The following is a 15,637-nucleotide window of genomic DNA, read 5'->3' on the forward strand; positions in this document are numbered from 1 at the left end:
GACAATTTTTAAAGAATACGTTCTGACTTAGACCTTGTAATTGCATATTTGAGAACCATCCATTACCGACAGAGATGTACCAACAAAATTAGATCTGGTTTTCTTGATTAAATAGTGCATTAATTCAACAAATTATTTTAGAACATTGCATTTTCAAGCTTTTCTCTAATCCCAGTGCTACTGTGAGTTTTTGGCCGAATTGATGTTACCTTTGGTCAAAAGAACAAAATAAAGGAAGAACATAGCCATTTACTATTTTCATATCACTGTGTCCAACAAATGGACAACGTTGCTGTACTCTTTCCAAAACAGCTATTTGTTTCGGTCGATAAAGCTAACATGTTAAGCAATATCTTCAATAAGATGTTCCTCTTTTAATTTTTAACTTACACCGACAAAAGTGGTAAGTGACTGTGCAATTAAAATTCCTCAATCGTGTTCTGTTGCAGTTATTTTCGAGACCTTTCACCCCATGGTTCTGTAAACCTTTACAGGGTCGCTTGGAATATTTTGGAATACCAATTGACAATGACTGTGCTTCAATATTAACCACGCACCTTCCCATTATAGTTATAAGGTTATGTTTTGACCCTTATACGGTAGGAAGAAACCTTAATATCCTGGAATAGTTTTATCCCTTATCAGCAGAAACATTATGGTGTTGAAATAATTACCAGCAACACAAAAATATTCCATCTAAACTTCAGAAAAACTGCTCTAAATTAAATGTTTCCCACTGTCTTCCACTTCCCCCCACTCAAACTTCTCTTGCCTGTACCCTTCTTCTTCCTGAAGAAGGGCTTATGCCCAAAACGTCAATTCTCCTGTTCCTTTGATGCTGCCTGACCTGCTTCACTTTTCCAGCAACACATTTTTAAGTCCTGTACCCTAGTTGTCCATCCTCAGTACAGTAATGAAATAGAATACAGAACAGTAAAGCATAGTACAAGCCCTTCAGCCGTCAATGTTGTGCCAGCCTTTTATCCTACTCTAGGATCAGACTAGGAGAAAGTGCTCCCAAGAGGAGGTTGAACAGTTCATCCACTTCCACCCCGACCTCAAATTTACCTGGACCGTCTCAGACTTCTCCCTCCCCTTCCTAGACCTCTCCATTTCTATCTCGGGCAACCGAATCAACATGAACATTTACTATAAACCGACCGACTCCCACAGCTACCTAGACTACACCTCCTCCCACCCTGCCCCCTGTAAAAACGCCATCCCATATTCCCAATTCCCTCGTCTCCACCGCATCTGCTTCCAGGAGGACCAGTTCCAATACCGAACAACCCAGATGGCCTCCTTCTTCAAAGACCGCAATTTACCCCAGACGTGGTCGATGATGCTCTCCACCGCATCTCCTCCACTTCCCGCTCCTCTGCCCTTGAGCACCGCCCCTCCAATCGCCACCAGAACAGAACCACACTGGTCCTCACCTACCACCCCACCAACCTCCATATACATCGTATCATCCATCGTCATTTCCTACACCTCCAAATGGACCCCACCACCAGGGATATATTTCCCTCCCCTCCCCTATCAGCGTTCCGAAAAGACCACTCCCTCCGTGACTCCCTCGTCAGGTCCACAACCCCCCACCAACCCAACCTACACTCCCGGCACCTTTCGCTGCAACAGCAAGAAATGCAAAACTTGCGCCCACACCTCCCCCCTAACTTCCCTCCAAGGCCCCAAGGGATCCTTCCATCTCCACCACAAATTCACCTGCACCTCCACACACATCATTTACTGCATCCGCTGCACCCGATGTGGCCTCCTCTATTTTGGGGAGACAGGCCGCCTACTTGCGGAATATTTCAGAGAACACCTCTGGGACACCCGGACCAACCAACCCAACCACCCCGTGGCTCAACACTTCAACTCCCCCTCCCAATCCACCAAGGACATGCAGGTCCTTGGACTCCTCCATCGCCAGACCATAGAACACGATGTTTGGAGGAAGAGTGCCTCATCTTTCGCCTAGGAACTCTCCAACCACAAGGGATGAACTCAGATTTCTCCAGTTTCCTCATTTCCCCTCACCCCACCTTGTCTCAGTCCCAACCCTAGAACTCAGCACCACCTTCCTAACCTTCAATCTTCTTCCTGACCTCTCCTCCCCCACCCCCACTCCTGCCTATCACCCTCACCTTAACCTCCTACCACCTATCGCATTTCCAACGCCCCTCCCCCAAGTCCCTCCTCCCTACCTTTTATCTTAGCCTGCTTGGCATACTTTCCTCATTCCTGAAGAAGGGCTCATGCCTGAAACTTCGATTCTCCTACTCCTTGGATGCTGCCTGACCTGCTGCGCTTTTCCAGCAACACATTTTCATCTAAGATCAGACTAACCTATATACCCTTCATTTTACTCTCTTCCATGTGCCAAATACAAAGGATATAACTCATGCTTCAGCTATACAAGGTTGTAGGTAGACCAGTACTATCAGCATTTCTGGGAACCATAATTTGGAAAGAATATATTGGCCTTGGAGGAACTATAGTGTGGATTCATCGGGATCAAACCTGAACTCAAAAGGTTAAACTACAGGAGATTAATCAAACTGGGGTCTTTCACTCCCATCACTACTGAAGTAAACCAAAATGTGTTCCCTAAACCTTAGTTTTTGGATTCCAACTTTTGAAGTGAACCAACAGAAAAATCCTTTAGTTTGAAATCAAAGATAGGATTTATTAAGAAAATATTCAGAATGTGGGGAATTGCTTTGCTATTCTATTTATATACAAAAGCACTTTGGAAGTTAAGGACAAAAGGACAGGAGAGAGGATAAGTTGCTAATTGTAAGTTTTGGTCTTAAAAGAAAAATCAGTTTACTAGTGGAACCTTGTGGAAGTCAGGGTCAAATAATAGTTTCCTTCATGAGCTGTGCCTGCTAGTTTTTCCTTCTTGCAGTTGAAGTGTCGGCTTATGTCCAGACAGCAACTGAGGTGGAGGGTCGAACGTAAGCTGTCAATTTGGCCTGGGGTCCTACTCTCCCTTTGGAGGTCAAACAGCAACTGAAATAGATTCCCAGAATTGAACATTTAAGTAATTCAATTTGTTCCAATTTCAGCCATATGAGAAGGATAGGCATATCAGATACAGATGGCCTGTCTCAGTGGCTTAATTGGAATGTTGTTAAGGTAGCACTATAGTTTTACCTTTCTCATTAGACTGTCCATTTTGAAGTGACCAGGTAACTGTAAAAGCATTCGCATTCATTTGATAGGACTTGATGTTTATTCTTTGTACACACCTGGTTTGAGGCAAACAGCTCACCTCTGAGTCCTTTGTGTCAGCCTTAGCTGGAAGTACTATACAATGCAGGGAGTTCAAGAGCTGCTGAAAATATATTCATGTGATTAGCCTTGGTGAGTGCCAGCAATACTGTCTATTTTAAAAGAAACAACATTTAAACATAAAAATAGAATGAAGAATAAACTTTTCTGAGGACTTTCTTTTCATAACCTCTTGCCATGATACACCTTCATCCTCGAAAGAAATGAATTTTATCTCAATTTTTTAAAATATGCTTGAGGAGAAGAGGGTCACAAATCAAGAAGAAATACAATCATTCTCTCATTTATTTTAAAGAAAACAATGAAAAAGTACAAACATTAAGGCAGTAGGAATAATAATTATCCCCGACTGAATTTTGTTGCAAGGGTGATACTACTCTAACACTCCATCCTTGGACTTAGGAGTGGGGTAAACAGAAAAAGACTTACTGGTGGGGGGTTACCCAGATAAGCATCATGGATGATTAGAAGAGTACATCTGACGCCTGAGATGTCATTACATTTCCTGAGGTGGGGTGTGTGGGTCAATTCACTCCACTGTTCTTTGGCCAAGGATATTATAACTGGGCCATTGAGCTGAAGTTTCTAGTGGGAGATCCTCCGGTCTCTTCTCTCAACTCTTGTTGGCTACCCTTAAATATATTCACCTTTATGTGGATTCTCAGTGTACATAGGATTCTGCTATATCTGCACTTGAACTGCCCCGGCAGCAATCACAAGTGCAGTGGAACTTCAAGGGTGCTAACTTTCGTTTTCTGTTACACTGGGGAGGGATTGGCCCCTCGACCTAGCTCATGTCTTTTGAGACACTACTACCCCCATGTAGCTGATCAACTCAGGCTGTATTTAGCTAAATCCCACCCAATCATAGAGTCAGAGTCATAGAAATGTACAGCACAGAAACAGACCCTTCGGTCCAACTCGTCCATGCTGACCAGATATCCCAACCTAATCTAGTCCCACCTGCCAGCTCCTGGCCCATATCCCTCCAAACTCTTCCTATTCATATACCCATCCAGATGCCTTTTAAATGTTGCAATTGTACCAGCCTCCATCACTTCCTCTGGAAACTCATTCCATACATGTACCACCCTCTGCGTGAAAAAGTTGCCCCTTAGGTCTCTTTTATATCTTCCCCCTCTCACCCTAAACCTATACCCTCTACTTCTGGACTCCCCCACTCCAGGGAAAAGACTGCCTATTCATCCTATCCATGCCCCCCATGATTTCATAAACTTCGATAAGGTCACCCCTCAGCCTCCAACGCTTCAGGAAAAACAGCCCCAGCCTGTTCAACCTCTCCCTATAGCTCAAATCCTCCAACTCTGACAACATCCTTGTAAATCTTTTCTGAACTCTTTCAAGATTCACATCTTTCCAATAGGAAGGAGACCAGAATTGCAAGCAATATTCCAACAGTGGCCTAACCAATCTCCTGTACAGCTGCAACATGACCTCCCAACTCCTACACTCAATACTCTGACCAATAAAGGAAAGCATATCAAATGCCGTCTTCACTATCCTATCTACCTGTGGCTCCACTTTCAAGGAACTATGAATCTGTACTCCAAGGTCTCTTTGTTCAGCCACACTCTTGAGGACCTTACCATTAACTGTACAAGTCCTGCTAAGATTTGCTTTCCAAAAACGTAGCTCCTCACATTTATCTAAATTAAACTCCATCTGCCACTTCTCAGCCTATTGGCCCATCTGATCAAGAGCCCATTGTAATCTGAGATAACCTTCTCCGATGTCCACTACACCTCCAAATTTGGTGTCATCTGCAAACTTACTAACTATACCTCTTATGCTCACATCCAAATCATTTATATAAATGATGAAAAGTAGTGGACCCAGCATCGATCCTTGTGGTACACCACTGGTCACAGGCCTCCAGTCTGAAAAATAACGCTCCACCACCACCCTCTGTTCTCTACCTTTGATCCAGTTCTGTATCCAAATGGCTAGTTCTCTCTGTATTCCATGAGATCTAACCTTGCTAATCAGTCTCCCATGGGGAACCTTGTTGAACGCCTTACTGAAGTCCATTTCGATCACATCCACCGTTCTGCCCTCATCAAACTTCTTTGTTACTTCATCAAAAAACTCAATCAAGTTTGTGAGACATGATTTCCCATGCACAAAGCCATTTTGAATATCCCTAATCAGTCCTTGCCTTTCCAAATACATGAATATCCTGTCCCTCAGGTTTCCCTCCAACAGCTTGCTCATCACCGACATCAGGCTCACTGGTCTATAATTCGCTGGCTTGTCTTTACCGCCTTTCTTAAACAGTGGCACCACGTTTGCCAACCTACAATCTTCCGGCACCTCACTTGTGACTATCAATGATACAAATATCTCAGCAAGTGGCCCAGCAATCAGTTCCCTAGCTTCCCACAGAGTTCTAGGGTACACCTGATCAGGTCCTGGGGACTTATCCACTTTTGTGCGTTTCAAGAATTTCAGCACTTCCTCCTCTGTAATATGGACATTTTGCAAGGTGTCACCATTTATTTCCCTCCAGTCTATATCTTCCATGTCCTTTTCCACAGTAAACACTGATGCAAAGTACGCGTTTAGTATCTCCCCCATCTCCTGTGGCCGCCTTGCTCATCTTTGAGGGGCCCTATTCTCTCCCTAGTTAGCATTTTGTCCTTAATGTATTTGTAAAACCCCTTTGGATTCTCCTCAACTCTATTTGCCAAAGCTATCTCATGTCCCCTTTCTGCCCTCCTGATTTCTCTCTTAAGTATACTCCTACTGCCTTTATACTCTTCTAAGGGTTCACTCGATCTATCCTGTCTATGCCTGACAAATGCTTCCTCCTTTTTCTTAACCAAATGCTCAATTTCTTCAGTCATCCAGCATTCCTTTTTCCTGCCAGCCTTTCCTTTCACCCTAACAGGAATATACTTTCTCTGGACTCTAGTTACCTCATTTCTGAAGGTGTCACATTTTCCAGCCATCCCTTTATCTGCGAACATGTGCCCCCAGTCAGCTTTTGAGAGTTTTTGCCTAATACCATCAGAATTGGCTTTCCTCCAATTTAGAACTTCAACATTTAGATCTGGTTTACCCTTTTCCATCACTATTTTAAATCTAATAGAATTATGGTTGCTGGCCCCTAAGTGCTCCCCCACTGACACCTCAGTCACCTGCCCTGCCTTATTTCCCAAGAGTAAGTCAAGTTTTGCACCTTCTCTAGTAGGTACATCCACATACTGAATCAGAAAGTTTTCTTGTGCACACTTAACAAATTCCTCTCCATCTAATCCCTTAACACTGTGGCAGTCCCAGTCTATGTTTGGAAAGTTAAAATCCCCTACCACAACCACCCTATTATTATTACAGATAACTGAGATCTCCTTAGAAATTTATTTCTCAATGTCCCTCTGATTATGAGGGGGTCTATAATACAATCCCAATAAGGTGATCATCTCTTTCTTATTTCTCAGTTCCACCCAAATACCCTCTCTGGATGTATTTCCGGGAATATCCTCCCTCAGTACAGCTGTAATGCTATCCCTGATCAAAAACACCACTCCCCTGCTCTCTTGCCTCCCTTTATATCCTGGAACGTTAAGTTGCCAATCTTTTCCATCCCTGAGCCATGTTTCTGTCATTGCTATGATATCTCAGTCCCATGTTCCTAACCAGTCCCTGAGTTCATCTACCTTCCCTGTTAGGCCTGTTGCATAAAAATAAATGCAATTTAATTTATTAGTCCTACCTTGTTCTCTGCTTTGTCCCTGCCTGCCCTGAATGTTTGACTCGCCTTTGTTCACAACTGTACCAGTCTCAGTTTGAAATCTTTCCTCACCATCTCCCTGGGCACCCCCCCCACCCCACCACCACCACCTTACTCGTTTAAATCCTCCCAAGCAGCTCTAGCAAATCTCCCTGCCAGTATAGTAGTCCCCTTCTAATTTAGGTGCAATCCATCCTTCGTGTAAAGGTCACTTCTACTCCAAATCAGCTTCCAATGATCATTCTCTCATACACCAGCTCCTCAGCCATGCATTCATCTGCTGGATCCTCCTATTCCTGCCCTCATTAGCTCACAGCACTGGGAGTAATCCAGATATTACTACTCTCGAGGACCTCCTTTTTACATTCCTGCCTTTCTCTGTAACCTCCCTTCAGAATCTCAACCTCTTCCCTTCCTATGTCGTTGGTTCCAATATGTACAATGACCTCATGCTGGCCCCTCTCCCCCTTGAGAACATTCTGCACCCTCTCTGAGACATCCTTCATCCTGACATCAGGGAAGCAACACACCATTCTGGTTTTTAGCTGCTGGTCACAGTAACGTGTGTCTGTACCTCGGACTAGAGAGTCCCTTAAGACAATCGATTGCTTGAAACCTGGCATACTTCTCATTACATTAGAGCCAGTCTCAATACCAGAAACTTGGCTGATCGTGCTACGTTCCCCTGAGAATCCATCAACCCCTACATTCTCCAGAATAGCATACTTGTTTGAAATGGGGATAGCCACAGAAGACTCCTGCATTACCTGCCTACCTCTCTTACCTTTCCTGGAGTTAACCCATCAATGTGACTGTATCGGAGAGATTTCCCCCCTCCTATAACTGCCATCCACCACATCCCCATTACCTCTAACTCCCTCTCCAAGCGATCCATTCGATCTGATAGGATTCGCAACCAATGGCATTTATTGCAGATATCATCCTCAGTAACCCATAAACTCTCCCTAAACTCCCACATCTGAGAAGAAGAGTGTATCACTCTACGAAGGGCCACTTTTGCTTCTTTTGATCTACAGACCCATAAAATAGCACTGTCTTATTCCTCTACAAAACACTGCTCCAAGTTAAATTAATACTTATGGCGTATATTTTAAAATTTAATCAAAAGACATAGCTCAATAAAACATATAATCAAAAATGAACCCTCTCTACCCACTCCTGCAGACTTATTTTAAGGCCATGCTTAAAACATCTACTTATCTGTTTCTGTGCTGTGACCTCTCCCAACAGGTTCCTCCAAGATCAGTTGTGAATTTCACTGTTTCCTAATTTTCCCAGACACACTCTAATGTCAAGTGACACATGAATTCAACAGCAAAGGCAGTAACTGCTAACTCTGTCAGTTAGCAATGTGGGTTTCTTTCTTTCTTTCTCTCTCTCTCTCTCTCTCTATCTCCTGCACTGACCTCACCATGTGCTTCCTTTGTCTGTTCTTCTCCCTCTTAAAAGTGCTGTTGTTTTGACTTTTTTTTTCTCCAAAGTTCCAAAACAATGCAACAGTATATAAAACAGTAATTGCTGCTCCTGGATTTTGAGGAAATCACCTCTAACACCTAAAACACCTCAAAAAAGGAGCAGCTATTACAGCCAGAAATTTTGCCATCCTCCATCTTGGGTTACCCATAATCCAATTGGTGAGACATTTCCTTCATTGTCAATGTGCCTATCTGGGAAACACCCTGGTCCCCTGCTCAATTTGGAAAAATGATGTTAGCTAGACAGGGGGTGGAATTGTTATACTCTCCATTTTTTTCGAACAAAATACTGCTTAAATCATTAATCTTAAAATTAAAATTAATTATGAAAAGAGGGTTCTATAATGTATTTGCCCTTTCCTTTGAAAAGTCATGTCTGGTTTGGGCCCTTTGTGTCCCAGTTCTGTCCCATACCTTCTGTGATCCCCTGGCTCATGGAGAGAGGTTGGTGGGTGGGAATCTATTCAATCTGAGTAAAGCAGTTTACTCACCAGCTATGGGCCTACATCGAAACTTCCTTGAGGCCTCTCTAAATTTGAAAAGAGGACCTCAGCCCAAATTGGCCTACTACTCATCCAGAATGGGTTTGGGTCCTCCAATTCCCTGTGGCAGGTCATCCTGAGTAGGAAATCTATCCCTGTTCCCGGAAGCTCTGAAATAATCCGTATGATCATTCCCTGCAAGATTAAGCTGCACTGTAGGTGCATTCCACGGTCAGATAGAGACACACATATTCCACCCAGTCCCCTGCTGTGGAGGTAGAGGTGGTGGTGGTGGTGGGGGTGTGGTGGGGGAGATGGTGTTGGTACACAAAGCTCCCTGACATGAGGATTTGTGTAATTACACTGTGTTTTATCAAGGCTTACATTCTGGTACAGGTACTTTAGCCCCTGTTCCCATAAGGATAAGACTCTTGATGCTTTCTGGGAGTTTGCCTGAGTTGAGCACACATAGAGAAAACTCTACTGAGTGCTGGGATGCTGCAGCACTGATTCTGCATCCCCTGCTAGTCACGTCTCTCCGGAGTGATCTCGTAGATTCCTACGAGTCCCACAGGCTTCCCTTTCAGCTTCCAGCATTTTGGTCTGGAGTGGCCGATTCTGTTGCTGGGTCTCCTGACAGACTGTAGGAGGGCTTTTTCCACCTTTGGGTTGTCCTTTCTGGTCAGAGGGTTTCTCCTACCTAGCTAACTCTGTTTATCTTTCCAATATTCTTAGAGATGGTTTGAAAAGAATTTGCTGGGGATTCAAGCCTATGGGTGAGTTTGTATCTGTCCACTGTTAGGGCTGCATCCCACACTGTGAGTATCCTCTGCTCCTCCAAATGCACCTCCCAGGCTGCGAAGGGGGAAGTGGAGGAAGCAATTTTTAACTTCTTCCAGCAATATCAGCACCCACAATTATCATCGATGCACTGTATTTGAACAGAACCACCCCGATTGCTTGAAAGCGATTTGCTTTCGCCTTTCAAACTCCAGCTAGCTCTCCTTGGTTTCTTTCAAGAATTGCTTATGATAGACCTCTGGGACCAGTTCAAACGCACCAAAGATGACAGCTCATAATCAAAGGGCACTTCAGGGGTCAGCCTGGAATTAACCTCTTGAGTTTTCCTCGTTAACTGATCCTGAATCATAATGGTCAACATTTCCTCTAATCATCATAGCTGTTGCATTGCCTCTTCAAAGGTGATGAAAAAGGACTGTCCCTCATCCTCTTCAAATTTAGTCACAAATACTGCATATTTAAGACCCTTAAGGTTCTGTTCTGGGGCAAGGAGATTGTTACTAAAGAGATGACCATAAGTTTTCCCTTAATAGTTTCTATCTGCTTCAGAAATATTTCTTTTTCTCAACCTGTAATTCCAGTTCCAATCGAGAGCTTGAAAGCACTTCCTTTCCTCTTCCCTTCTGTCTTTAAACTTCAGCTGTATCCTCAGCTTTCCCAGCTGTAGCTGGACAATGAGGCAATATTCAGTGTCCAGCTCTAACCCTCCATCTAAGTGTTCCAATGGTGGGCTGAGGTCAAGTGCTCAACCAACATCTGGAAGCATTTCACTTCTTTTGGCTTTTCCAGGTAATTTTAACTTTGCTCCCCAGCTACTGTTTTTAACTGATCAGTACTCAGGGATGTCCGTGTCAGATTTCCTTGCTTTAAAAGTGTATTTGCATCAAAATTTACCATTGTTCTAATATTAGGTCAAAAGGGTTTGCTGTGGATCCTGTCTACAAACATTCTCAGCCACTGAATTGTTTCAATTGACTTCCAATCGATTTCCTTCAATCCAATTTAGGCTTGTTTTAAAATTTTGGAATGTCATCAAATCTTTGTCCTTTTGGTCACATGATTGGCTCACTTTCATAAATCAAGTCCCAGGCATGACCTCTCAATCCTGTCACAGGCAAAAGGGGTAAATATAAATTTAAGTCATTACATTTATAATTGCTTTACCACTCTTAAACCATTGACAGATTTACTCCTTTGGTCATATTACTCCTTTCCTGTTCTACTTCCATACCTGACTGAGGTAGACTTCAGATAGATTTTCAGTTTCCAACTTTTGAAAATAAACCCACAGCTAAATCCTTTCAGATGAAATCAAAAATAAAGCTGAGTATCAGACATTTAAAATGTGAAGAATTGCTTTGCTACGCACACAAGCACTCTGGAAATTAAGAGAGTCAAGACAGGTGAGGGTCTGGGTTATAAAGTACAGGTTTTGGTAAATCCAGAGGTATTTAAAAACAATGAGTTCACATGAGTCATAACTTCTCAACATGAGTGTCTTATGTTAGCTTCTTGGTGAGCTAGACCCAGTGAAGTTTGGCTTCTATTCGGAGTTGAAGGATCCAAGGCAGGCTGCCAGTTTGGCCTGGAATCGTGTGATCCCTTTGGAGGTCAAATAGCAATAAATGAGACTCCCAGAATTGTATATTTAAACAATTCAACCAGTTACAATATCAGTCATATGACAGAGACATACGTTTCAGGTACTGATGTGCCAATTAGAAGGTAGTTAAACAAACAATATAGCTTTACCTTTCCTATTAGAATCCAATAGTGCAGCATTCCCTCGGTATTATGACGATGTATCAGGCTAGATTACATGGCTATTAGTGCTCAAGGCTTGAATTCTGCAACCTTGTGGCTCAGCAGGAGGCTGGAAGAACACAGCAAGCTAAGCAGCATCAGGAGGTGGAGAAGTCAACGTTTCAGGTGTAACCCTTCTTCAGAGCTGGGGGAATTGAGGTGCCTCCACATAGCCGAGAGAGAGTAGAGTGGAGAATCAGGAGTGAGAATTGTTTGTAGAGGCATTGGAGGCATTGCAAGTATGGAGCATCAATGGTTTGGAGGGTTTAAAATGTACCTGTAGTCTCGAGGAATGAGATGGTTGTGAATACAGCAGCTAAGGAATGTCAGGTGGCTGTAGTAGCGAGATTGTTTCATGGTGTGATCAAAGAGCTAGAGGGCTAAAGAGCTCATGGCCAGTGGCAGTGAGAAAGGGACTCACTGAGTGCATGTCTAAGGGAGGCAGACAACTTCTTTAAAGTGGGCATCCTTTGAAGAGACTTCATAGTGGTACAAACTTGGTTAGAGACAAAAACAAAACTGCAGATGCTGGAATCCAAGGTAGACATGAAGGAGGGTTATACCCAAAATGTTGACTTCTCCACCACCTGATGCTGCCTGGTTTGCTGTGTTCTTCCAGTCTCCGACTTGTCTATCTTGCATTCCAGCATCTGCAGGTTTTTTTGTCTCTAACGTTCTGGTTTAGAGCTGAGAGTAACATTACTGAGTCATAGTTCTATTACATTGGTTTAAATTAACTGCACAGATCATGGTCACGATTTATCAAAAGGATGGATACTCTGACGTTGAAATACCGAAGATACTATTTTTTCACAAACCAACCTCAAATATTTGAAGACTGGATTTCAGGGCTCCTTCAAGCTTGAGCTGTATGGCCTCCAGGGATTCAGAAATGCCCCTCTGGTGAGGGTGAGAGACCATGTTGTTGGGGATGTTGGCATGGAGAAACCTTGACAGACTAGAATGAAGCTCTCATGTGCTTCATTGATCTCTGTAGTGAGGCAAAAGTTATAGGATATGAAGTCAGTGCAGCAAGTGAAGACCGAGGTCATATACTGCTCATCATGGAAGGCTGATCTCAGTGCTTGCTCATCGGCATTATGTTCATTCTTTATAGAGCAGGCCCCTTGAAATCTGAATCTGTTGCTTCTGAAGCCAAGAGAATGCAGCCTTTGCCATGAAACATCGAAATCCTCATTGCCTACAAATCCCTTATTCACTATCATTCATCATGGATAATATTCTCACCACCACGATCACGATCCCCCAAGGTGAAGGCCTCTGAGCTTCTGCATGGAATAATAATGCAGAAAGATTTTAGGATTTTTGAGGGTGGGTGAGGGGGACGGTGGTGAAGAATGATACAAGAATAGTGCAGAGATCTCTCCTGAGTTTGTTCCCCCTTGCCCACTGGGTAAAACGTTGTAGGGCAACGGATACATGATCTGTCATCACCATCCTTTCACAACTAATTGAGACTAGGAAAAGCGGATGTACAACACTTGGACAGGATGACAAAACAAAGATAGTCTGGAGTTCAGTGGCAGCTAAGTCTTTTGAAATACTTTAGCACATATCGATACTGCTTATTATCTGCAGCTGGCATGGGCTCAACAAGCTCATCATTATCTACTAGCAAATTCCCCTCATTTCTCCTCGAGCTCGACAGTCTATTCTTTCAAATAAAACCCACTATTCCCTTGTGGTCTGTCTTCTCCAGACATTGGGAGCCTGTTTCCTGAGAAACAAACAAACAATCAGCAGGATGGAATATGTACCCGAATAGAACTCCTACATGGTAGCAGACAATTATGTAACAAATGCTAGAAGAATTTGACAATGGTAAGAGATTGAGGAGTAACGGTATTCATATGAAGATGCATTAGTGACTTAATGTGGTAGGGGATGGCTATTAATGCATAATGTAGCATGAAATTAACATAACATCCTATATAAGAAGTGAAATTGATTAAAAGAAGGGGTTGCATGTGATGGGGTAGAGGGGTGGTTTGGGTACCATCCCAATTATGTTAATTTAAAAAAGGTCCTGTTTCTGTGCAAAGCTAACATTTATTTCTAATTGATTCTAGGGGGCCTGGCCGCACTGATGTACACAGATACAGTGCAGACATTTGTGATCATTGCTGGAGCTTTTGTACTAATGGGATACTGTAAGTGAGTCACGCTTTATGCCTTTCAAAATAGGGTTTTAAAAACTGCCCTTGACTTTCACTAAATTTAAACTATTAAGTGATTGAGGTACACAGAAGAGGAATGGCTCAGATTGCTGTTGTATAATGTGTCAGACTCTAAAAGGGCTAATGTTGAGGAACACATTAAGCACAATCCAATATGATAATGTCATTTCAAATCAGGCAGGGAACAGCTTTGGACTTTGAGGAGCAAGATGTAACATTGAGATCATCCCTTAGTCTCACTAAGGATACCTATTGTGCCAGTGTATCTTTTACCTAGTTGCCTTGTTTAAGGCAAAAGTCTCTTCTTGTTGGATAATGAAATGATTTACCTCTACTAGACTAGAGTAAACAGGCTCTATTGATACCAACCAGGAAAGAGGACGGAGCCAGTCAGACACTTTTTTCACCAAAATTAGGATCGATCATGTGACATTGGGCTATCTGGGTAATCTCATCCAGGCAGGGGTTGGTGCCCCACACACTTGTGGCTTTGGGACAAGGAAATCAGACAGACCTCGAATTCCTAATTAAGGAACCCTCCTGGGAAGGCCAAATGAGCCTTTTGGGTACTGGCTGATTAGTGATGTTCTCCACGCTATCTAAGCTCCTATCTAAACAGGCTCTATTGATACCATAAGAAAGCAACTTCTCAAGTTGCTTTCTCTTTCTGGAGACAGGTTCCGGAAAAAAACTTCTCATCTTCTGATACCTCACCCAAGCTTAGATAGGAGTCTAGATAATGTCAGCAGGTCACTCAATCATGGATAACATCACTAATCAGCCAGTATCCAACAGGCTCATGTGGCCTGCCCAGGAGGGTTCCTTAATTAGGAATTCGAGCTTTGACTGATTTCCTTGTCCCAAAGCCACAAGTGTGTGGGGCACCAACCCCTGCCTGGATGAGATTACCCAGATAGCCCAATGTCACATGATGGATCCTTAATTTGGTGAAAAAAACGTCTGACTGGTTCCATCCTCTTTCCTGGTTGGTATCAATAGAGCCTGTTTACTCTAGTCTGGTAGAGGTAAATCACTTCATTATCCAATCAGGAAATTCGTATTCTATGAGGCCCAGCTGGCTGACCTCATTACAATCACTACAACACGATAAGTACTTTTGTTTGGGTCCACTCATGTTTTTCATGGTCCAAGATGCTTTGAGCCCTTTCCACAGAAAACAATTGGACTTGAACAGATTTTTGCAAACATTATAAATAAAGGTTGCCTAAAATGCACTCATCCTTATTGCAGCTCCATGTTGACTGTTGGACAAAAAGGCAGTTAAGCTTTTTTCTGGCCATTTGTTTTGCACGGATGCCAAGCAATGACCAATTTGCTATTAATGCCTGACCTTTTAAGAAAGCATCTAGATCTTAGATGCTAACAAGAATCTTTTGATAGTGGTTGAAAGAAAGCTTTTAAAAGTCAGACACCAACATTAAGAGGCACTTACATTCTAGAGCAGTTGCAAAAGTGGTTACCTTTGGCATAATTATGAATACAGGTAGTAGTGTATTTACATTTCATTAAGCAATCAATTTCTACATTATACAACCAACCAGAATGATAGATAGCATACTAATTGTAGAAGGTATTTCTCATTGTTTTTCATGCCATATATATTTTCTTGGGAAAAAAGGAGTACACAATGGAAATATCATCATCTCTTGTAATATTAACATAGCCTGCTTTCAGAGCAATTAAAAGGAGTAAACATGATTAAGGCATAGAAAACACAAGCACATCCTGGGTTTAATAGATATCAGGCAGTGGGAGTCAAAATCCACAAAGATCAAATTACCAGTC

General features: G+C 42.8%; 1 protein-coding gene across 1 annotated transcript in view; it reads left to right on the forward strand.

The window, feature by feature from the left end:
• slc5a2 (solute carrier family 5 member 2) overlaps positions 1–15,637 on the forward strand; it is a 61,835-nt gene that overhangs the window by 24,294 nt on the left and 21,904 nt on the right. Inside the window, exon 7 of the mRNA XM_072589543.1 lies at positions 13,724–13,804. Coding sequence (XP_072445644.1) covers positions 13,724–13,804 — 81 coding nt within the window. The remainder of the gene's footprint in view (positions 1–13,723; positions 13,805–15,637) is intronic.

Source organism: Chiloscyllium punctatum, chromosome 19 (assembly GCF_047496795.1).
Source record: "Chiloscyllium punctatum isolate Juve2018m chromosome 19, sChiPun1.3, whole genome shotgun sequence".
NCBI lineage: Eukaryota > Metazoa > Chordata > Chondrichthyes > Orectolobiformes > Hemiscylliidae > Chiloscyllium > Chiloscyllium punctatum.